General features: G+C 28.4%; 2 protein-coding genes and 1 pseudogene across 2 annotated transcripts; all 3 read left to right on the top strand.

Moving 5' to 3' along the window:
• The first annotated feature begins 660 nt into the window (after positions 1 to 660).
• On the top strand, positions 661 to 7,001 carry LOC137837862 (uncharacterized protein At4g15970-like; annotated as a pseudogene).
• A 4,040-nt stretch (positions 7,002 to 11,041) lies between these two features.
• LOC137837861 (uncharacterized protein At4g15970-like) lies at positions 11,042 to 14,938 on the top strand. The gene is made up of 3 exons (XM_068647014.1): positions 11,042 to 11,502; positions 13,651 to 14,013; positions 14,388 to 14,938. The coding sequence occupies exons 1-3, from the start codon at positions 11,293 to 11,295 to the stop codon at positions 14,871 to 14,873; spliced, it is 1,059 nt and encodes a 352-aa protein (XP_068503115.1). The 5' UTR covers positions 11,042 to 11,292; the 3' UTR covers positions 14,874 to 14,938.
• An 849-nt stretch (positions 14,939 to 15,787) lies between these two features.
• LOC137837860 (uncharacterized protein At4g15970-like) lies at positions 15,788 to 20,008 on the top strand. Its single transcript, XM_068647013.1, has 5 exons — positions 15,788 to 16,303; positions 16,872 to 17,150; positions 18,505 to 18,870; positions 18,989 to 19,470; positions 19,613 to 20,008. Exons 1-5 carry the CDS (start codon positions 16,190 to 16,192, stop codon positions 19,677 to 19,679), a joined length of 1,308 nt encoding a protein of 435 aa, XP_068503114.1. The 5' UTR covers positions 15,788 to 16,189; the 3' UTR covers positions 19,680 to 20,008.
• Positions 20,009 to 25,225: the final 5,217 nt, after the last annotated feature.

The following is a 25,225-nucleotide window of genomic DNA, read 5'->3' as shown; positions in this document are numbered from 1 at the left end:
TGTTATTTAATAACTTTCTTATAACCCAAAACATGTATGGTATTACCTGTATCTTTATTTTACAATCTATTAATAATTGACATTCTTCAAATTAAATTTGTAAACTAATAAAATATCTGGGACAATGACAATTACTCACATTAGTTAAGTTCTTGACAATAGTATAGTGATTTTAGGGTTTACATCATGATGATATGATGACAATGATATTTTTATTAATATAGATCGCATTCTCTAGGTTAGGTTTATTATTTGCATATTTATTATATATTAACTGAAAAATTATTCTAAATGTATAATATAATATAATAAATAATAATAATATTATTATATAAAAAAAATAAAAAAAGGCGGAAACATATGTATGTGGTTTAGTTAGTATATATAATTTGAATTTCTTTTATTTTGTAACTAAAAACTAAAATATTAAAAACAAGGTTTCTTTAAGTAAATATTAGCAGTTAATATTTAATTTTATTAGCGCGTTTTGCGTTAAGATTTAAAGGAGTAATTAATTAAACCTATTTTAACAATAATAATAATAATATTAAATTGTATACGTGTTTTATAGTTTTAAACAAGTTTCCATTATTTAGTTTATAAATTGATAAATAAAGAAGAACAAAAATATGAATACGTATCCATTGGATGCAACTTGATGAGTCTCACTCCTCCCTCTTCCATGTCTCTCTCCTGTCGCACCCTTCCTTCATAGATCATAGCTAATAACAATACCTTCTCCTCCAACACACCACCAACTCCACCCCTCACGATCATGTGACTTCCTAAACTGTTTCAGAAACATCTTAGGAAAAATCCTTATTCCTTAACTTTTGTAAATACTCCAACACAGACACAAACATGTTGGTGTTTTGTGGGTGAAGAAAAGGTTGTTCAAAGACACACCTAGTGTGTGTTGTGTATAAGAAGTGAAAGAGACTGATTCTGGCACCCCAATTGAGCTCTTGAAGCAATGAAGGTATCCTCCCCCGGCGCCGCCGTGGAGAAGGTCGCCGGCGATGGCATCAAGGCGTGGAATTCCGGTGGAAGCCACCTTCTGGCCAGAAGGGTCATGCAGCTCATCATGGTGCTTGTTGGGTCTGCTGTGTTATGGATGTTTCTCTATAGCTCTGCTTCTCCCTTTGGATCTCCTACCCTCCTCTCACATTACTTCATGGATTACTCAGCAAAAGTTAGTCTCTTTCTCTCTCTCTCTCTCTCTATATCTATCTATCTCCTTTCTCTCTCTCTCTCTATATATATATATATATATATATATATATATATATATATCTATCTCCTTTCTCTCTCTATGTTTGTGTGCCAACTTGTGTTGTGCAATTGGGATTATTGGTGGTGGTGAAGGGAGGAGAATGAAAGGAGTGAATTTTGGGTGTTTTTTGGATTTTGATGTTTGTTGGTCTAGCAACCAATAAAAAAGTTGATTTTTTTAATTTTGGGTTTTGATGCTTTTCCAATTTATGCTGTTCAAGTTTGGTTTTTGATAGGGTTGATCAAACTTTTTGCTTGTGGGTCAATTTGGTTTATTCTTGAAGCCAAGGTTGAACAAAAAATTTAAAAAAAAAAAACATGCTTTATGAGTGCTTATGTTGTTATGGGGGTACTCACTATTTCATTCTTTTTGTTTCTTTCCCTTAAACTGCCATGGGTGGGCATCCAAAAGGGTAATTGATGAGTGAAAAGATAACCCTTTTTGTTAGTTTGGATTTGATGAAGTTCCAAAGCTAAAATGAACACGACATTTATGTATTATTATTACTTGAAAATTCCGAGATTCTTAGAAAGATGTACCAGAAAAAGATCATGGATTTATAACTGATGAGGAAAAAGGAGCCAACAAAAAAATGTGGCAGTGGTGTGCATGTGGGACCACTTCTAAAATATTACCGTTGCTGATTGGACATGCATTTTTTTCAGTGGACTCAATGCATAAATTTTTTTGATTTATGGTAAATTTTTGACACCATTTCATTTTGTGAGTTGAGAAGAAGATAAGTTTTCTCTCTCTCTTCTTTATGACCCTAATGGCCATTGAAGCAAGCTTATAGGGTAAAAAATTCCTACTCCCTATGCCTTTAATTTTCACAGCTATGCTTTTGAAATAAGAGGTGTTCTTGCAAATTGCAATTGTGAACTTGGTTACTTTTCTTTTTCTTGTTTTGGTTTTGGAATAGTTCTCTCCCTTTGGTTTGAGTGTTTGATGGTGTTTTAGCACAATTTCAAAAGTCAACTTCACACTTCAACATTGATGACATTAATTGATTAATTAATAATTTTTTGTGACTTGTTTCTTCTCTCTCTCTACAAGATATCTTTTGAAGAAAAAAAAACAGATATACTCATGGGGAATTTTGGTTCTATAATCTAATTCATAGGGCATAAAATAGTGCCAACTAATGCACATAAACAATCTGGGTTGGCTATGTTACTTCATTTCTACATTTTCTATTTTTTTGTTAAGAACTAGAGATAGTGATTGTCGTATTAATTTTGTTAAGGTAATATACATTTAGAAAATCATTAATTAAATGAACTTTTATGATAAAAAAAAAATTATTAAAAGAGCCAAAAACACTTGTAGTTTTGTGTAAGTAATTTGCTTGAGAAAAGATACTGTTGAAAAACAATAATTAAATTCAATTTTTAATAAATTTAAGGTTTAATTAAATTTTAAATTTTTTAGTTATGTACCTATTAAATTTCTGATCTCGAGTATTGAAAAAATAGTATTTTTAAATTGAGTATCAGTCATTTAATATAGAAAAACTAAATGACAGGTTTTTGAATACTTAATAGATTAAAAAACAATTAATATGTATTCAATTCAATAGTACGAATTTGTGTGTTCTACTTTTGATAATAAGCACCTTAAAGATTGTATTTAAAATTTTATGGTTTTTAATTTATTGATAATCAAACTTTTTCTTTTTACCTTACATAAAGATTAAAATATTTTAGTATTGAGACGGAACAAAACTCCCAAACAGATATATCATATATGAGATGGAAAGATTATATATATTAGTTAGACCTCATTTTAAGTATTTAAAAGTGATATTTTTATTAAAAATATTTATAAAAGATAAAATATAAAGTGAAACAAAGAAAATAAAATAAATAAATTGACATTTTGTATTATTAAAACCAGCCTTGATAATTGATTTTAACATTTAAATCTTAAAATTTCAGTAATTTTCTTTTTCATTTGATTCATTCATAAAGATTAAATATATTAACAGCTAAATTATTTTATATATCTTATATCCTGTTCCATTTGGTCATAAAGATATTTGAATTTTGAAATTGTATATTGAAAACAGATTATGGAATTTTTAATGACACTTTAGCCATTATAAAAATATTATTTTCTGTTGAAGAATTTATCCTAGCTTTATTATTTTTTAGTTAAAATTTTTAAACTAAGAAACTATATTTATATGATTTATCATAAAAAAAACACCTAGTTTATGGAAAGTCAGTTTTATAAGCAAATAATAAGAAATGTCCTTTGAAAGAAAATATCACCAAACTTGCATTAATATCTTTTTTGTTCAGTCTCAAAGAAGAGAATAAATTATTAATGGAAAACCATTGACAAACTTCAACTATATAAATTGACCTCTTGTTTTGTTATTTAAGCTAGCGACAACAGACTTCAATTTTCTTAATTATTAGCATTTTTTTAGTTAATTAGCATTTTCTAAGGTCACAATAATATACATGGTCTCAACATTGGTCTAGCATGTGCAACACAGTGTCACAGACATAACCAGCTGTTCACATGGTTGTCCCAATGAAGACTTATGGTTGACTATGCTAAGTTGTTCACATTCATGTTTCATCATATTATCATTCGTTTAGATTTAGATTAGAGAGATTAAATTGCAAATGTAATTTTCTCAAATAACTAAGAAATTTTCATCAGTTGTTAAAAATATCATATCAACTAGAGATGAAGACATTTCATAATATATAAGTGGATATAAACCTTATCTTATAAATATATTTCTCAATATGATTTCAGAGAGAGTTTGTTGACGTTATCTGATTACTTGTTATCAGACCATCCATAATATATAGTTTCACGTATAAATTTACCGGTATCGACGTAAAGAGTGTGTAGAAGTTCTTACATTGAAAATCCTAATTACATTTTTAGGTAAAAAGGCCATGAACCATGGTGGCAATAAACTATTGTTTCACTATTGATGTATAAGTGGGAAAGGAATAAAGGGTTGTGATCTTGTTTCAGATATTATTCTTTGTGGATGGCAAAATCTATTATGGTAGTGTGATAATTTCACACACTGAGCTACTCTTCTATAATTGCATATTGGTGTGAGGTTCGAGTTCACTGCAAATGTGGGATTTTTCCACAATTTTCACAAAATTGGCCATATGTGCCACTACTTCTGTGGTCATATGTGCAAAAGGAGGGGACCGTTTTGTTACTTTGATGTTTAGATGTTTTGTTTGTGTCCCTATTGGACATATGGTATATGGTATATTCACTTTCTATTTGTTGTCTTGCTTGTACATTTTGTCCACTTTTTTTTGAGTTTACTCATAAATGAATGTCAGATTATTGAACATCATGGACATTTTTTTTATGCCTCTGTTTTCTAGAAAGGGAATAGATTGTTTTATCTCTTTGACAAGCATATTCGAAACTAGTTGTTTAGCTTAGCTTTCACTTGTCTTATTATCCCTATTACGTGTTTGATGAAATTCTTCTGAAAATGTGAACTTTGGTTACCAAGTGTTTGATGAAGTCTTGGTTTTATGCATCAGGCGGAATACGATCCAAAGCTAAAGAGTGTCCTTAGAAACGCATCTATGAAGGATAATACAGTGATAATCACAACTTTAAATGATGCATGGGCAGAGCCAGGTTCCATATTTGATCTCTTTCTTGAGAGTTTTCGCCTAGGAAACCAAACAAAGAAGTTTTTGAAACACTTGGTGGTAATAACTTGGGACCAAAAGGCACATACTCGTTGCCTTGCTTTGCACAAGCATTGTTATCATCTTGAAACTAAAGGTGACAATTTCACCGGTGAAGCATTTTTCATGACCGCAGACTACCTAAACATGATGTGGAGAAGAATTGAATTCCTTGGTTCTGTTCTTGATATGGGGTACAACTTTGTGTTCACGGTATATATACATCTTTATTTGCAAAAGTAGCTTGTTAAAATCTTCACAATGCACACCACACAACTACAATCTATGAGGATTTAGTATGATAAAGTAAGACATGCACTAGCAATGTAAAGAAATTTTGCACTGTCAATCTATTAGAAATTGTCTGATATGTGTAAACCATAACTCTTTACATTGTCTATGCATAGAGATTAATCTCATCTAATGTCTTTGCAGGATACTGACATAATGTGGCTTAGAGACCCCTTCAAGAGATTTTACAAAGATGCAGATTTCCAGATAGCTTGTGATTTTTTCAATGGTGATTCCTATAACTTAGACAACTATCCAAATGGAGGGTTTAATTATGTGAAATCAAGTAGCCGAACTATTAGGTTCTACAAGTTCTGGTTCAACTCTAGGAGTGCCTACCCCAAGTTGCATGACCAGGATGTGCTCAACAAGATAAAAAAGAGTGCTTTCATTTCCAACATGAACCTGAAGATTAGGTTCCTTAGCCTGATTATTTTGGCGGCTTTTGTCAGCATGCAGAGGACTTCAACAAGGTCTCAACAATGCATGTCAATTGTTGTATTGGTTTAGAAAACAAAGTCAGTGATCTCAAAATTTTGCTTGAGGATTGGAAGAAGTATCTGGCATTGCCTGAAAATGAGAAAAAACAGTCTCATCCTTCTTGGAGTGTAAGCTGCAGGTAATGGAAATAACTTTGGTTCATTTTTTTCAATATTGATTTTATAGAGTAAATTTTTTAGAGAAAATAGTCTACAAAATTATTGTATGACGTATGTTGAAATTAGATATATGCAATTCCACTGAGATGAAGTCAAAAGCATATTAAGCGTGAGAAGAATCATAACTAAAATTGACTTTGGGAGTTGTTAGATAAGATGAAGTTACATATATATGACAGGTACAAATAAAAATTAGCAACATGTCAATTTATCTGATGAAACTTTTTAAAAAACTGTGTATATATAATGTTTTTCTGCCACAAATAGTGTAGTGGAGGCTTCAATATATGTTGCTATCATTGATTAATGGACATCACTTTCTGCCACTGTTTTGTATAATTTTTCACATTGTTAACATCATTCAGGACGTCCTTTGAACGTTCCAAAGAAAGGAATCAGAAGAAGAATAAAGGGAGAAAGTTGTGACAGACTTTGGCTGCAACTGTTTGATGCATGTAAAAAGAGGTATGTGAAATTTGTCTGTGTTTGTTTTTTAAATTTTTTACTGATAATTATTAAAGTATCATCACTTTGTTTTTACTTTATTTCTTGCTTTATAAATAAGAAATTTTTAGGAGGAAACATGTCAATTTTATAAATTATTGAAAAAAAAATTGCTAAAAAAAGTCTATATTTTCTCAGAACAAAGAAATAGGAATATCATGTGTGTTAATTTTGTTTGGATAATTTATTTTCGTCTGAACTCTAAACAGAACATAGAAGTAAATTATTATGAAAGTGAGTTGCAGTTAAGATATGAGTAAGTTATAAATTTACTTAAAAGATTTAATTGTAATATAAGAGCATGTTATATTTTTTTTTCTTATGGAATATTTTTGTACTGTTTTGGTTACATTTTTTAATTGGTTTTGAAGGTTGGAGAATGATTGAGTCAAATTTGGGATCACAGCAAAAGATTAAGGTTGCCAAATGCTACAAAAAAGAAATTTGTAGAACAGAAGTAGCAGTACATTACATTATTAAAGAGCAGGGAACATAGAAAACTTTTGTTTTGTTCAAGCTCTCAAATATAGAGATAAAATTTGCAATTGTTTTTTTAGTCAAATTTCCATTTCTTATTTAGTATACATTTTTTTCATTTTTCTTCTTCTAAAATTTACAGTTTACTTGAATATTCCTTTGATTGTAAAATTATATCTAGAGAAAACTAATTTCTTTTTTCAAAATCTTTTTTCCTACTATTCAGACTTATTTTTTCTTACTCAAATACCCCTTTTGTTATTTAATGGTGTTTCCAATGGAATCGATATTATAAAAGTTGAGAAAAGACCTGAAAAAAAAGAGAAATTTAAAAAGATTACGAGTTTTATAAATAAATTAAATAATTAGTATCTATGCATACTTAATTTATAAAAATATAAAACGAAATTCTCTCATAACCGTTTTCTAGTATACAATTATATCTACATAAAAATAACTTAATTTAATATATCAGTTTAATAAATTTTTTTAATTTTGTCCTTAAAAAATTAATAATTATCAATTTAATAACTTCTCCTCCCCTTTAAAATTAAAATAATCAGTTATAGTATTTGTTAAATAAGGTATTTTAAGTACTACTTTTTTTTTTCTTTTGATCTTTTGTGTATACACACCTATAGTACAGACACGAACACAAAAATACGTATAATATCTAAAATGTAAGACACAGGAACACAAATCTATATATTATATAATTATGAATTATATAAATTGACAATAAAAATTTATTTGCACAAGTATGTTCCAAATTATTTTTTGGAGAAAAAAATATTTTTCATGACTAGTTTAAAATTATTTATTTCTTATTTTTATAATCATAATAAAAATTTATACAATAAGTTTGAGTCTTTAAAAAATTAATGTATTTTTCCTTTTTAAAATTGTGTTAGAACTGTACTAGAATTGTTAGAAATCCAACTACGTGTCCTACAAGTGTCATACGAGTGTCGGTGTCCGATATGAGTATCCGACACCGACACATCATTTAATAAAAGTGTCTGAGCTTCATAGATACACACTTATATTCTCATTTTTTTTTCTTTACTTTTTTTACATCTGCAAAAACTATTTCTTTATTTAATTTAAATTCAATTTTTTTTTTAATATTTCTATCTTCTTTACATGTATTATATTTTTTTTATCTATATTATAATATTACATTATAAATTTATAATAATATTTAAAAAATACGAATTTATATATTTATGATAAAATTAAAAGACGCAGTCATACAGACGCCTTATCATTTGTTTATAAATAAATTTTTGACTTTATATATTTTTAAATTATATTTGCGGATAAAGTTAATTCTCACAAAATGAGAGTTATGTTACTTTTATTTTTATATGTAAGTTATTTAATTACAATAATTTCATTTATAGATTTTTATAATTTATATACCACTATCTTCCATATTTTTAAATAAAATAATTTTAAAATTGTAATATTTTAACTTATAATTTATTTTTTTTTAATTTAATAAATCAATTTCAATATTTTACTTATAATATAAAAATTTAAAAAATCACAGACCAATCTATTCTCTTCCTCTTGTGTCCCAATAAACTAGAGAAGAGGAGTTAACATTATTTCAATCTTTGTACAATGCTATTTAAAATTTGTCTGTATAATACTTAGTTATGGTTAAGGTTGAAAACTCATATCCTAGGTATGTACAAGTATTCTACTTTTGTAAATGATGTAGGTATAATATTCAATATTCATTGATTAATTTTTATTTAAATAATTTTTAAATTAAGTAGTTAAAATAAAGTTATTATTAAAAAATTATGAATAGTTGCATAGTAAAAAAAAATTGATATACAGTGTGTTCTACATTTAAATAATTTATTATTATAAAATGACGGACGGGTAAAAAAGAAAATGTTAGGAATTTCACACTACTTTTAAAAAATATAAAGAAAATGAAAAAAAATTATACGAGAGAATTATTGTATAATTATTTATAAATAATCTAGTTCTAACTTGAAAAGAATTATATTTTTTTCTAAAAATCTTATGAAAAAACTTATCTTCAAAATTTAAGTCATTAATTACAATAAATGGGATATTAAATAGTAAATTTACTTTTTTGCCTAACCTTTTACATTTGTTATTACTTGAAAAGTCAAATGAAGCATTTTCAACTCCCTATAGCTTGTGTTAAAAGAGGCTTCATAAAATAAAAGTATTTACTTAGGAGGGGAGAAAAAAAGAAAAAGAGAATAAATGAATATGGGAGGTGTATTAAAGAGAACCCATATCATCGTTACTTGTGTCAATTTAAATTTAAGTTGGGTTTATACGTTTAATTTAATAAACTAGTTTAACAATTTGTTAACTAATTTTTCTCATAAATAAAAGGTTGACTTAAATATATTTTTATTTTTTATAAATTATCGTTTTTATCCTTAATACAAAAACTTAGAATTTTTTTATTATGTTTTTAGTTATGAAATTAATTTATATGGTATTTTGAACAATTAAATAAAATAATTTAGATAGCATTTATGTAATCAAAAATGAAAAGAAAATTATCATGGATACAAATGTAAAGAATTATGTAATAAGTACCAATATCAATATTTAGTAATATATTAATTAAATAATATATGCAATCTTGATTTGCACTAAAAAAATAATTTTAAAACTAAAAAATAATTAATTATTATATTTATATTAATTTAGAGATTAAAAAAATTACTGATATTTAAAATAATTTTTATTATTAATAAATAATTATTAAATTAGTATTTAATTAGCTATCAAAATTTTAATTATCAATTAGTTTATATTTAATAAAAAATTTAGTGACTGAAAATAAAATCTGAATTAATATTGTGAATTTAAGTTTTATAAATAAATTAAAAAAATTGTACCAATACTATAGTTGCAAAAAGTTAATGTTTTTATAAATATTACCAAAATTATATGTATAAAGATTTGGTTTGACAAACTAAAAAAGATTAACTTTGGTGCATTCATATATTTAAGTTTGATTCAACCAAAAGTTTCCAAAGGATGATATCATGTTCATCACAAAGCATTTAATTAAGATAAATTATTTAGCCTGCCAACCCTTCTTCACTAGACTCATCCCAATGCTATTTTCTCATCACATCAATTTTCACTTTCTCAAGAACTTCCAAATTCCCATCTCCTTACATTTAAACTAACTACACTTCACTTTTTCTTTTAATTAATTTTCATAAACATGTTTTGCACACTAAATACAAACATGTGTACTAGAATATGAATCTTAGTTTTGTCCCTTTTACTCTAATACACCCTGCTCTTACTTGAGTTTATTATATGAAAATTAATAACAAGGGTGTTTAATGGAAATAGTATTTATTTTTTGATGAATGAGAAACATAAATCTTTGTTCTACAACCATATATAAGTAATAAATAACTAAGATTAATAGTTAAATCTTATTATTTTCGGACACTTTTTCTTATTAAAAAATACATTAAATAAAAATTAATTTTATAGACAAAAATTAATTAATTACTATATTTATTAGATTAAATATTATTTTAGAAAAAAAAAAGATTGTCTCTTAAATAATTTATTTTTAAATTAATATTTAATTAATTATAAAAAAAATTTACCTATCAACTTTAAAATAGAAAATAATTAATAATTGAAATTTATTAATTAATTAATTAATACCAATATAGAATTTATTTAATAAAAAAGTTCTCCCGTGAATTGTTTCAAATCTCTCCAACTGTGTACGCAAACAAACTGAATATCTGTAACCCAAGATAATAAAAATACATTTTCTCCATTTCTATTTATAAGTATCAATTTCCTAATTCATCAATAATATTTAGAAATAGCTAATTTAATTGATAACAATAATATTGTCCCATCTTTATATATTTTTCTCAACACTACCCTGATACTTTTTTTTTTTCCTTTTTCTAAAAATATTTTTCTATACACTCTCGAGAGTGTATTGAAAGTATTTCAGTACACTCTCACTTCTAACAATTAGAAGATTTTCAGTTTAAAAATAATTAATGAAAGTGATATCATGAAATGAGACTTATAAAAAAAAAAGTACCTTCTAATTTAATGCTAATAAATAGAAAGAAAAAATACATAATTCATGGCACATGGCATAGTTCCTCTATGGTAATGCATTTGAAACTCTAGTTTCTTTCCAAACGTTATTTATTTTCACTTCACACACGTCACTTTTCTCTCATAAAATCACGTTAGCTTCAAAATAGAGTCGCAAAACAACTTTGGAAAAATCTTTAAATTTTGTACACACATAGGTACGTGCATGTTGGTGTTTTGTTGAGGGAAGAACAAAGAAGCTTAAAGATATAAATACCATCTTTGCCACCCCAAAGAAACAACAATGGACACAACCGTCGGCGCCGCCATGGAAAATGCTGCCGGCGACGGCACCAAGGCGTGGAATTCTGGTGGTAGCAATATTTTGGTGAGAAGGGTGATGCAAGTCACCATGTTCCTAGGTGGATTTGGAGTGTTGTGGATGTGTGTTTATCTCTTTGTCTCTCCCTTTCAATTCCCCATCTCACCCTACTTCATTGATGAATCATCAAAGGTCAATATCTCTTTCTCTCCATGTTTTACTCAACTTGTGTTTTCAATTGGAATTATTGGTGGTGCATGTTGGAGATCCCAGATGAGGACTTTTCGTAGTATATAAGTGGGTGCAAATCTCATCCCATGAGTCAATTTTATGGGATTGAGTTAGGCTTAAAGTCTACTAAGTAATATGGTATCAAAGCCATTTTGATCTTATCCTAGCGAGTGTTTGTTGGGCTTATCAGACCACCCGCTATCGGGTCGTTATCGGACCACCCATAATATGTTATCCCACACACGAGTTGCCACTCTCGGTGTGAGGGGATGTGTTGGAGATTCCAGATGAGAATCTTTCATAGTATATAAGTGGATGCAAACCTCATCCCATAAACCGGTTTTATGGAGTTGAGTTAGGTTTAAAGTTCACTGAATAATAGTGCAAATAGAATATAAGAGAATGAAAATAGTTTTTAGTTCTCTACCCCTTTAAATTATATAAAGTATATTTTTCATATTCCCAGTATCTGGCTAATTACTGATGTTAAAAATGTGATAATGTAATTTAAGCAATTGAAATTAGAATGAAATTACTCCTTTCATAAATTATGGTGAGAAAATCAGAATTAAGTCTTAACTTTTTCAAAACTTTTTTTTCCTCATTGTTGATGTCTTTTAAGTAATTAATATCACCTGCATGTTAATTTGTTTCTAAGATCATAATATTACATGCTCTTGATTATGGTAGTTAGGGGTGCTGATAGAACCTTCAACAACAACTTGAAAGAAAAATAATTTTGGTAAGATGTTGACCTACTAAAATAATTTTGAGATCGTATAAACATATCAGTTTAGAACTGTAATATGACTCAATATAATTCTAAAAATGTTTTATCTCTTTACGTCTTCACGTGAGTTTACATTTAAAGAAAAAATAATAATTTCTCTTTTTAATTATAATTTGATGCAAGATTTTCAATAACTTGATGGAAAAAAAGAAGTTCAAGCTGAAAGTGTTGATCATGCTAAATTTCCTTTTATATATATATATATATATATATATATATATATATATATATGTGTGTGTGTGTGTGTGTGTGAAACACAGTGAATCTCACTGTAGCTAAATATGAAACTGAGTGTGAAAGGCAAACTTTGATTGCATTTTTATAAGGGGTGGTAATATCTTAACACTACAAACAATAAAATACATTTACTTCACAAATCAATAGAATAATATTTTAATTATATTTAACTTATTTTTAATTTTAAATATTATTATATTATTATAATGTGGTGTCAAAAATATGATTTTACACTGTCGTGTCAAAGATTTTGTTTTATAAACCATTTTTTGATTATTGATATATAAGTCAGAAGAGGAGTAAAGGGATGCAATTTATTTTTGAGATATTATTTTGTGGATTCCATCATCAATAATGGTAGTGTGATAATTTCACACTGTAAGCTACCATTCTATTTATTGCAGCATCTTGGCACATTTGTGAGGGTTGTGCAAATGTAGAATATGTGCAATTTTCACCCCAAATAGTTATATGGGTGCCACTAATCTTGTGGTTATTTATGTATATAGATGGGACCATTTTGTTACATTGATGTTTAGAAGTTTGTTTATGTCCTCATAGCACACATATTTATTCACTTTCTATTTGATGTCTTTCATGAACCTTTTGCCCCTTAAACTAAGATCCTAACCATGGTTGACAACAATGAAGAATAGAAATCACACACTCATGCACAGCGAAAGAAAGGAAGAAGTTTTTTCTTCCTCAAATTTCATTCACCAATCTTGAATTAAAAACATTCACTAATCTTTAATTACAAATCTTCACCAAATAATCTTTTCATTCTCATCTATAGTGATATAATAAACTAAAACTATAAAGAAGACAATTGACATTGTTGCATGCAATATAGGCACTGCAGAATTTTTAAATTATCTTGATTTAATTTCTGATAACTGTGCATTATTATTTGTCACACAAATCTCAGATTGTCACACTTCTCGCACTCTTGATGGTTCCGCATTGTATGAGGATATTGCATTGTGTTTATCCTTTGCCTCTCGTGTGTTTGATAAATTTGTTCACTGAATTTTGAACTTGGATTACCAAGTGTTTGATGTTGTGTTGGTTTTATGCATCAGGGTAATTATGATCCAGAGCTAGAGAGTGTTCTTAGAAGCGCATGTATGAAGGATAAGACAGTGATACTCACCACTTTGAATGATGCATGGGCACAACCAGGTTCGGTATTTGAACTCTTTCTTGAGAGTTTTCGTGTAGGGAATCAGACACAAAGGCTTTTAAACCACCTGGTGGTAATAACTTACGACCAAAAGACACAAGCTCGTTGCCTTGCTATGCACAAGCACTGTCACAAACTCAAGTCTGGGGACAATTTTACTGGTGAAGTATTCTACATGACCCCAAACTACCTACACATGATGTGGAAAAGGCTTGAATTCCTTGGTTCTATCCTTGATATGGGATATAACTTTGTGTTCACGGTATGTACATATACATTTGTTTTTCAGCAAAAAAAAAACTTAACATCTTATCACACAATCAACCAAATAACAAAAAAAATATTGAAAATCTCACATCAACTAGATATTATGACATTTCATAGTATAAAAATAGATGTAAATCTTACCTTATAAACTGGTTTTATATGGTTGAGTTGACTTAAAGTCTACTTTTCAATATGGTATCATAGTCATTTAGAGTTTACTTAGCGAGAGTTTATTGAGTTTACAAGTCACCTGCTATCGAACCACACATAATATATAGTCTCACGTACAAGTTGATAGGTTTGGGGTGCAAACCTCTACTTATAAAGTAAATTATTTGTTTATTATTTGTTTCTTGTTTTGGTTTGCAGGATTGTGATATAATGTGGCTTAGAGATCCCTTCAAACATTTTTACAAAGATGCAGATTTCCAAATAGCTTGTGATTCTTTCAACGGCAATTCCTCTGACATAAATAACTCTCCAAATGCAGGGTTTAAATATGTGAAATCCAATAATCGAACTACTTGGTTCTACAAGTTCTGGATAAACTCCAGGAGTTCATACCCCGAGTTGAATGAGCAAGATGTGCTCAACATGATCAAAATTCACCCCTCAATTTCTGCAATGAATGTGAAGATTAGGTTCCTTAGCACCAGTTATTTTGGAGGGTTTTGTGAGGTTAGCAAGGACTTCAACGAGGTCACAACAATGCATGCCAATTGTTGTGTTGGCTTAGACAACAAAGTCCATGATCTTAAGATCTTGCTAGAGGATTGGAAAAGGTATATTGGATTGTCTGAATATGATAAAACAGAGTCACATCCTTCTTGGAGTGTACCACAAAGTTGCAAGTAAAGTAAATTAGTTTTGTTAATCATTGTTTCAGTTACTCAATAAATACAATATATAGAGTAAAAAAGTTAATATTATAAAACATACTATGTGCAAAATATCATGAATTTGACCTACTACTACTCTATTAGTAGTAATTCTCATAAAAAATGTAATTAGGTGAGTTGTTTATGCATATACTTTTGGAAAATGGTTCATGGAATTGTTACTAAAATAAGTTTATTGACTTTTATAAATTATCTTAAAATTCAATTTTTTTTATGTAATTTTTTATTAATCCATCATGCCGAAGAATTTATATGAAAACTACGTTCAGTTTGAACACAAGTTTTTTTATTATTAGAAAATGTTGTGTGTGGTTTTTTTAATTTTACTAGTACTTATTAAAGTTATCACTTTATTTTTTTTTATAAAGTTTAGTGTAGAAAATGTTATAAACTGCTTGTAAAAATCTTTTGGAAGAAATAAAAGAAGCATGAAATTTTATAAACCGTTAAATATATTTTGTTTTTAGTCCGACTTTCTGAATTTCAATGTTTTTTTACCTAATAAACGAATTTACAAGTAAACTGTATTATAGTTTTCTTAATATTTAATATAAAGCTACGGATGAAAGGAAAAAGTCAATAAAAAATTGAATTAGTTTATTTACATGCTCAATATATAATTAAATATTAAAGTGTCTTATTAGTATTTCTTGTTTTAATATCATTACCATCTTTCAACAAAGTTATTTTATAATTTTCTTTCAAATAGATAATACTGTGATTTCTTTATATGATTATGCTATCCAAAAATTAATCTTCTCTAGATATTTTATTCACACTCCAGACCAGATGTGAGTCATAATAATCCAAATTAGTATTACTCAAAACTAATTACATAAAAGTAACGGATTATAATTATTTGCTAAATATAGAAATCTTGTTCAAGTTATTCGTAACAATTTGTTTTGCTGTGAGAACATTGCGTCTAGCCTCACTTTCTTAGTGTTCTCTCTTTCTTTTCTTGCAATAACCCTCCAGAGATCATTTTTTTCTTCACAAAATTTCACTGCGTAAGAATGTTTCATCTTCGATCTTTCAAATATGGCCAAGCCATGCATGGAATTGGAGTCTAACTTTGAAGGAGCATGTTGGTTTTCTAACAATGAAGGAGTACCATCAAATTTAGGGCATTCTGAAGGTTCAAGTTATCGTCAACCACCACCCTGAAGGAAGCATTGGCCACAGTGAAAGATTAAGGATCAAAACAAAAGCAACCAACGTGTGAAATTCATCTCTTGCATCATCGGAAATCCTAAATAATCAAAGTTCTAAATGGTAAAGTGTGGTTCAGAATACACCATCGTCGATTTTGAATGGTTCGACGATTGTAGATCAGAATCCAACTCTAATCGCCAGTTTCTCATCCCTAGACATGATCGTGACAAGGTAATCCATCATTACATTATTTTATTATAAGTTTAACCATATTTTTACTCTTTTAATTATATTTTAAATTTTAAATTTACCCTTTTAATATCTGTAATTAGAACAATAGACATTGTCAAAATAAATATTTAAAAAAATACGTAATGATGATAAGAATGCAAACAAAAAGCATGCAACCTATAAAGATGTAGAAAACTCCTTCACCTGCCCTTTGTTGCCTTCACTTAACTTCATGTAGGTGAAAATATTTTAATTTTTTTATTGTGAGATCATAGTTTGGTTAAATTATAATTGATAGCTAATTTCTACTTTTTTTGCTTACACTTTTAGAACTTTTGATTTCTTTTATATACAACTAAGCTTTTATATACACCCACAAAAATAGGCAATATAAATACATAATAACCAATAGATTAGTGTACAATCTCAAAATAAGAATAATGACACTAAAAAAATCCCTAAATTTATAATAATAAAATAAAAATAATAACATTAAAGAATTAAAGAATTGTATTAAAAAGAGTATATGAAGTATTTGATTGTGATTAAAAATGGATGGTAAGTTCAGGAAGGTGGTTCCTCTTCAAGGAATGAAGGAAGTCATGTTTCTCATCCGAATTCAGCTCTTGAAACAATGAAGGACTACTCTCCTACCTCCACCGGGAGGAATAATGCTGCCGGAGACAACAATCCATGGAATCCTGGTAATCACCTCTCAGTCAGATGGGTCATGCAGTTCACCATGTTCCTTGCTGTCTTCGCTGTCGTGTGCATGTTTTTCTTCATCTCTTCAACTCCCATTCAGACTCCTACCTTCTCACGTTACCTCACCGTTGACTCCAAGGAGGTCACTTTCTCTCTCTTTCTCTATTTCTTTTTACGTTGTTATGCTATTTTTATAGTTTTACAGACAATAAAAACTGATATTTATGTGTTTGGTATATATGGTAAGTTATTCAAAAATGAACATGCTGGAAAACAACAACTAGTGGTGCCAGAACCATCTCACAAAACCTAAAACCCTAATCCATTTATTGTTAGCACTAATTAAGGAAATGGTTTCAGATGTTGTGAAACTAGGAGAGGATAAAACTCAAAACTTTATAATAAGAGAAATTTTAGCCAAATTAAAACACTTGCTCAAATAGTATTTTGTGTCAAATATTTATCTAAACAGTATATTATACTGAATAATTGTTCAAATAGAACCGTTTTCTAAAACAGTTCAAAATTCACTTTAATTCTAAACTTGATTTTTTATATTTTTTATTTAAAAATAAAAAAAAATAAACTACTAAAATGTGAACTGTTTGGATAAACTTGTACTGTTTGAATAATTATTTAATTGACACAATATTGTTTTTGGGAGTTAAATATTTAGTACAATATATATTAATGAGGGAAATAAATATTCAAATGTGCTGTTTTTTCAAAATTTAGTAACAAGTAGACAAAAGAGAAATTAAGTGCTAATAGTAAATTTCAGATTTTGGATGATAAACAGGAAATGATGACAATCAATACGAAGCATATATATATATATATATATATATATATATATATATATATATATATATATTTGAGAGAAAAAAATTGCGGGACACAGCTTAAAGAAAAATTTGCTGGAAGAAAATATTAAAATTTATAATAAAAGAAAAAAGTTGATAAATGTACATCATTCACAATTAGTGAGAGATAATTCTTTAATATAAAAAAATATATGAGAATTGTGAATAAAGTGAGTATAACAATTGTTTTTAATCAATTAAAAAACTGAGTTGTAATGTGAATTTAGATGTGAAATATTAGCACCTTGACATATTAAACTTTATTTCCAGTAATAAACAATTCACACTAACACCATATAGTTAAGAACACCTGTTATTTTATGTTTGATTCATCTAATATTCAAGAAAGAAATAATGAAGTTTTGTTATATGATTATAGGATACTTCAGAAAGAAATTCATCCCATACCATACTACTAATTTTCTAAATTTGAAATCACACATTAAAGAGAATGGCACAGTTTTTTGGATTTCTTCTAACCATTGTGCATTATTAATGTCACATAATTTGATTTCCTGCACGGTTGATTCTCTTGCAGTCTATGAAGGGATTGGACTATATATGAAGTGTTCTATAAATTTCTTGTGTGAAATGCTTACCAAGTGTTTGATGTAATGTGGCTTTATGAATCAGGCTGAAACCAACCGAAGATTAGAGAATATTCTCAGAAACGCATCCATGAAGGATAAGACAGTGATAATCACCACTTTGAACGATGCATGGGCAGAGCCAGGTTCCATATTTGACCTCTTTCTTGAGAGTTTTCGCGTAGGGAACCAGACACAGAGGCTTTTAAACCACTTGGTGGTAATAACGTATGACCCAAAGACACATGCTCGTTGCCTTGCCAGACACAATTTTTGTTACCAAGTTGATACCAAAGAGGGAAATTTCACTGGTGAAATGTTTTACATGTCCCCAAACTACCTACAACTGATTTGGGGTAGAGCTAAATTCCTTGGTTCTGTCCTTGAGATGGGATACAACTTTCTGTTCACGGTATATACACACACATTCATTGTGCATACATTTCTTTTGAAAGAAAAAGCTTCTTAAGAATTTTCAGTGTTGAATGTTTTGATGACCCTTTTGATTTGATGATTGTTTTGGTTTGTAGGATACTGATATAATGTGGCTTAGAGATCCCTTCGGCCTATTTTACGAAGATGCAGATTTCCAAATAGCTTGTGATTTCTTCAATGGGAACTCCTCTGACATAAGCAACTTTCCAAATGGAGGGTTTAAGTATATGAGATCGAATGAGAGAACAATATGGTTCATAAAGTTCTGGATTAACGCTAGGATTTACTTCCCAGGATTTGGAGAGCAAGCAGTGTTCAACATGGTCAAACTGCACCCTTTGATTGCTCACATGAAGGTGAAGATCAGGTTCCTTAGCACTAAGTACTTTGGAGGGTTTTGTGAACCCAGCAAGGACCTCAACCAGGTCTCAACAATGCATGCCAATTGCTGTATTGGCATAGAAAACAAAGTCAATGATCTCAAAATTCTGCTTGAAGATTGGAAGAGGTATATGGCATTATCTGACAATGATCGACAACACTTAAATTTTTCTTGGACAGTGCCACAACGTTGCGGGTAATCTCAATTACTTTTCTTAATCATTCTTATGTTTGTGCATGATACATGAGTTATTTTGGAGTACCTGCATTAAACATTATGAATGAACATGGTTTTGTGTGTGTTGTATAATGTGTGCATTGTTGTTGACATGATGCAGTCCAACTCCTATACCAGTAGACCCCATACCAGTAGATCCCATACCAGTGCAGAAGGAACCACAATAAACAAAGGTTGTGTGATCACACTTGTTGCTCACATTTTATAGGTAGAACATCAAATAATAAATAGTTTTTTTAAAATATTATTTACAATGTTATATTTTATTACATGAATATGAACAAAAATAAATGTTACATTTGAATAGGAGTTTAATGTTTGGATATGCTGACATTTGAGAGATGAAAGAGCCCTAGAGAGGTGAAAAAGATGAACTTCATGCCTCATTACTAGAAAAATTTGAAAACTTCTCTACTTTTGCACAATAAGATTATGTATATGATGTATAATGTATATTGGGTTTTCTGTTGTAATGGACAAATTTTGTTTTGAGACTCTTTTTTCTTTCAATTGTGTTTTACAACCCCTTTAATAATAAAATATTATATTTAACTGATAAAAATAAATATAAATAAAATTTTAAAATAAAATAATATAATTGGGTTTTGAATCTTCTGATAATTCTATTCCGGGCCCTGCCCAATTTCAGTCTTACTTATTTTTCAGACATTTCATGTTGGGCCTCAGTTGCTTTTATAAATAGGGAATTGCTTCCTGCACCATATGACTGCACTCAATCACAGGGAAAATATCGAAAATACCCTTAAGAAAATGGAGTACATATAAAATTACATTATGGATCCCCTTTTCCAGAACACAATAATCTCTTTCAGATAATTTTTTCCAGAATGTATTATTTACAGTTCCAGATTTTTTTATCCGAAATGGAATTTTGATTTTTTTTTTCGAATTTTTATATCCAAAACACAAAAACCTCTTTTGGATTTTTTTTTCCAAAATGCATTATTTTCAATTCTGGATTTTTATTTCCAGAATAAAGAGTATTTTCGGAATTTTTAAAATTATGTTGGGTGGAGGTTCAAAAGTGTTGGGTGCAGGACCATTTGCCTTATAAATAAATGAGCCCAAAATAGTAATTTAAATAACATGCAATTGTCATTTAAATCTTCAAATGTTAATATTTTTTCGTAAAATATTAATTTTTAGAAATATTAAATTTTGAACAGATTTTAAAATGTATACTCTAGAAGTTTCAAAAATTCAATTCGTTTTGTATGGTATACTTTAAAAAAACTGTTAAAATTTCAAAAATTTCAATTGGTTTTGACTTATGAGTCCCTAAATAATTTTCTCATACAATAAAACCTCTCCTAATACGTACCATCATTTAACTACTCTCGCCATTCTTCATTAATCACCACTACCAATAAAAAATCAAAATGAATTGAAACCTAGCCCTCAAATCTCCACCATTATCACTCACCACCACACCATACCCACAACCTAATATCTTCAAATTACATCATTTTTCCACAATTTTCCTTCCATGTTATGAAAAAATAAAAAACTTTCATTCTTTTTAGTATTTTTTTTTCATGTTTTCAAATTACACAATCCCAAAGGAGGGGATAGAGAAAGAGTGATGAGAACTTTGGATATATAAAAATGATTGTTTGAAAATATTTTAAATGCACCAAAAAGACTAAGATGTAAAATAATGAATTGTGTAAAGATCCACATACCCATGTATTTAAATATCATTTCAATATGACTCACTTGAAAGTATCATATACTACAAGAAAATTATTAAATAATAACTAATTTAGATAAAAAATAATAATTAGTCATTATATTGATTAAGTTAGATGTTATTTTACGGAGTAAAAAATATTTAGTATCGAAAGTAATTGATGGAGGATCATCTAGTCACTACGTTTTCTATGGTTTTGTAAAAATTGTATAAAGGAGTATAGGCTTTATTTGGATCTTATTTGGGATTGTACCTGGACCATGTATTGAGCTTATTTTCATGGGTCATGTATTGAGCCAATTAGAGTATGGTGTAAATAGGAGAAAAAAGTCTAACGAGTTGCAATTGGGCCTCCTAGACCTAATGCAACTTTGTACCATCTAGGATGCAAAAATAAATTACTAAAGTGCAAATAGAAAGCATAGAGTGGCAAGGAAAACATGAAGGTTCATATGTAATTCCCTCGATGGAGAGGATTATCTACAAGTAGAGGAGGACACTTGTCAACATTTGATAAGATTTACTCTAATGAGAGGAAGTCAATTATCACCATGGGAGTGGAGAATTCTCTCAAGGTTAAAACTTGCACCTTGACTCTACCCTTAGCACTGTGAATACAAGTGTTAGCCCTCTTGTAAATGAGTTTATAATTGATTAAAAAATGTTGTCCAAAGTTATGCACATTTTGTCTTCTTTGCTCACTTACTAGTTTTTATGTCTAGCTTAGAATCTCTTGAGAGTTGGCCTAACCTCTTCTAAGCATTTATATTCACTAACCAAATTTATCTTTTCACATTCAGTTTCTTCATCCATTTAATCCACAAAAAACATACATTAAACCATAAGATATCAAACATTACAAAGAATTACATGGAATCAACGTAGGACTACATCAATAATTTCTATTATTAATAAAAAAAAATTATAAAGTAATTTCTAAGCAGAACGAACATTTTGTCAATAATAACTCTTTTAAATAATGTTCATTTTTATAAAGTATCAATAAACAAAATTATTTCATTTAATTAATCATATTAACTTTCAAACTTTAATATATAATTATTTAAATATTAAAAAATTGTATCACATTTAATAATCGTATCCAACTATCATAAAACATAAAGTATATATACTAGTGGTCTCTTAAGAAGAATAAAAGGATGTTTACAAAAACAAATAAAAACGTTGACATCATAAAGAATCAAAGATACTGAAGCAGCCACCTTGAACTGCTTATGTTTGAATCATCACCAAACAAACATACCCCAAAAAGAAAGAAAAAACTATCAAACGTGACTCATCCAAGGGATAACCATGAACCAACTAGTGCCTTCTCAATTTTATAACATTCTTTGATAATGATATTTCACTTTAAATATTACTGAAGTTGTATTCATCATTCCTACAATTAATGAACTTTAAATTTTCGAATACTATTTCTTTCTTGTTATAACATGTGTTTCGGATATTCTTTAAATAATACTTTATATGTAAATTTTCATCATAATAAAAATCTTCTTTCATATATAAATATAAGGAAGAAGTTACTTACATGTAACTTATACTTACTCTTATTTTAATCATTTCTTTTTTTATATAAATAACTATAATGAGCAGTTAAAGGATAGAATGAAATAACTCTATATGTTTGGTACTAGATTTTTTTTTTCATATTCAAAAATCATATCATTAGGAATTATAAATTCTAACAATTATGATTTTTAGTAGTCAAAGAATTCTATTTGAATAATTAGGAATTTGTTGAAAATACTTATAAAAAGTTTTCATAAATCATATAACAACATGTTATTTTTATTAAAGTAGTTAATTTATTACCATATTTTAATGAGAAAAAGTGATATTTTTTCATTAAAATTTTATATCAACTAAGATAAGTTACATCTATATCTCCACAATAATTCTTTTTATCAAACTTGACTATTAAAATATTTTTTCAAGAAACATTGAAATTTTTTCTTTTATAATGATATTTTTTCAAAAGTAAATCAAACATAAAAAATTGTGTTAAATCTCACAAAACTAAATTTCTTTCTACTAAATGTCTCTTAGGAGTAACCATTTACTCTATCTATATTATTACATTATTAATAATTTTATAAAAAAATTAAAAAGTATTAATATATACAAATAGAATATGAAATAATTATTTACTAGTATAAAAAAGTATATGCATATATATATTTATATATGTGTGTGAAAAAATTCAATCAAACAATAAATTTTATGAAAACATGATTTAATTAAATTATTAAATAGTGTAATATGACACAAATCTCTAAAACTCCAATTAATTAATGAAAGTATCGGAGATCCAACATGATAAAGACATTTCATAATATATAGGTGAGTGCAAATCTCATAAGTTAATTTTATAAAGTTGAGTCTGATTTAATTCACTTCTGAATATGATATCATAGTCATTTAAAATTTATCCTAATGAGAGTTTGTTGGCCTTATGAGATCACCCGTTATTAGGTTACTATCGGACTATCCATAAAATATAGTTACATTCATTTTATAAATCGTTTTATAGTTGAGTTAAAAAGGCTATTTACTTAAAAGGACTAACTAATGCATATTGATTTAAGATGTAAACCTATAACTTTGTTTAAATGAACTTTAATGTGTGATAAAAAAAAAAGGATAGTTGTGAAGTTACAATAAATTATGGTTCCTATTAGAATTTATAAGTGGTTCTAGATATAGTTACGTAATTAAGTATGAGTTTCACCGTGATTAAGACAAGAAGCACATTTTTCTGTTGTGGTCACTAGTGTTATGATTAAGAGGTATAATCTCCATTAAGACCACCTTATTTGAATGTATGAACATTGCCTAGGAATAAACAAATGAAACACTTTAGGATTGTTATCTTACTCATATACCAACTCTGAGTTTTTTAGCTTAATAAATTGAAAAGATGGAACAATAATGGAATTATAATGGACTTGCATAACACGTCCTTTGGCACTATAATTAATTAGTGTAGGCATTCCACCATTGCATGCATGAGTGCCCAACAAATCATCACTTCGTCACTCACTCTTCAACGTAACTTTGCACCAAATCATCATTAGAGTGACAAAGAAAAACAAATCTTGTTCATTTTGCTTATTTCTAGAATCCCTTCATCTATAAAATTACTATACTATATTAATTAACTTTTCGTGCAAATATGGGTGTAATAATATCACTCAAGGTAATTACGTAAAAATTAATATGAATCAAATAACGTTTTGTTGGAGATCTCACATCGACTAGAGATTAAAGCCGCCTTTCATATTATATAAGTGGGTGCAAACCTCATCTCATTGAGTCTGTTTTATGGGATTGAGTTAGTTCGAGCCTATCCTAGCAAATGTTTGTGTTGGGTCTATCATGTCACCCGCTATCGGACCACCCATAATATATAGTCTCACGTACGAGTTGACAGTTTCGACGTGAGGGGAGTGTGTTGGAGATCCCACATCGACTAGAGATTAGAGTCGCCTTTCATAGTATATAAGTGGGTGCAAACCTCACCTCATTAAGCCGGTTTTATGGGGTTGAGTTAGACTTAAAGTCCACTTTATAATACGTTTTATATCAATTTAAATTTTAATTCATATAAGAAAAGAGGACTTTTTATATTGATAGATAAGAAAACATATACTACATTAATTCTCTTTAAAGCTAATTACCTTTTATATTGGTCCATGGACCATGATTTTAGGTTAAGAATCTCTCCTTTGAATAATTGGGAGGTTGAGATGAAATGTTGTATTTGGTGAATTTCTCCTAACAAAAATAATCATACTAACTATATGACACTATATGGTGCAAGAATCCTTATGTTGGTACCGTAATAGGAAAATTTTGATAGTAGGATCAAAATTATTTTAGAATATCATAAATAAAGTCAAATTGATACAAAATAAGATGAGAGCTTTCATGAGCAAGTAGAAGTCTAGTGTTGATCAAAGAAAACAACCTTTAGAGTTT

The sequence above is a fragment of the Phaseolus vulgaris genome, chromosome 4 (assembly GCF_000499845.2).
Source record: "Phaseolus vulgaris cultivar G19833 chromosome 4, P. vulgaris v2.0, whole genome shotgun sequence".
Lineage (NCBI taxonomy): Eukaryota > Viridiplantae > Streptophyta > Magnoliopsida > Fabales > Fabaceae > Phaseolus > Phaseolus vulgaris.
The sequence above is the reverse complement of the archived record's forward strand: the minus strand, read 5'-3'. Positions and strand labels throughout refer to the sequence as shown.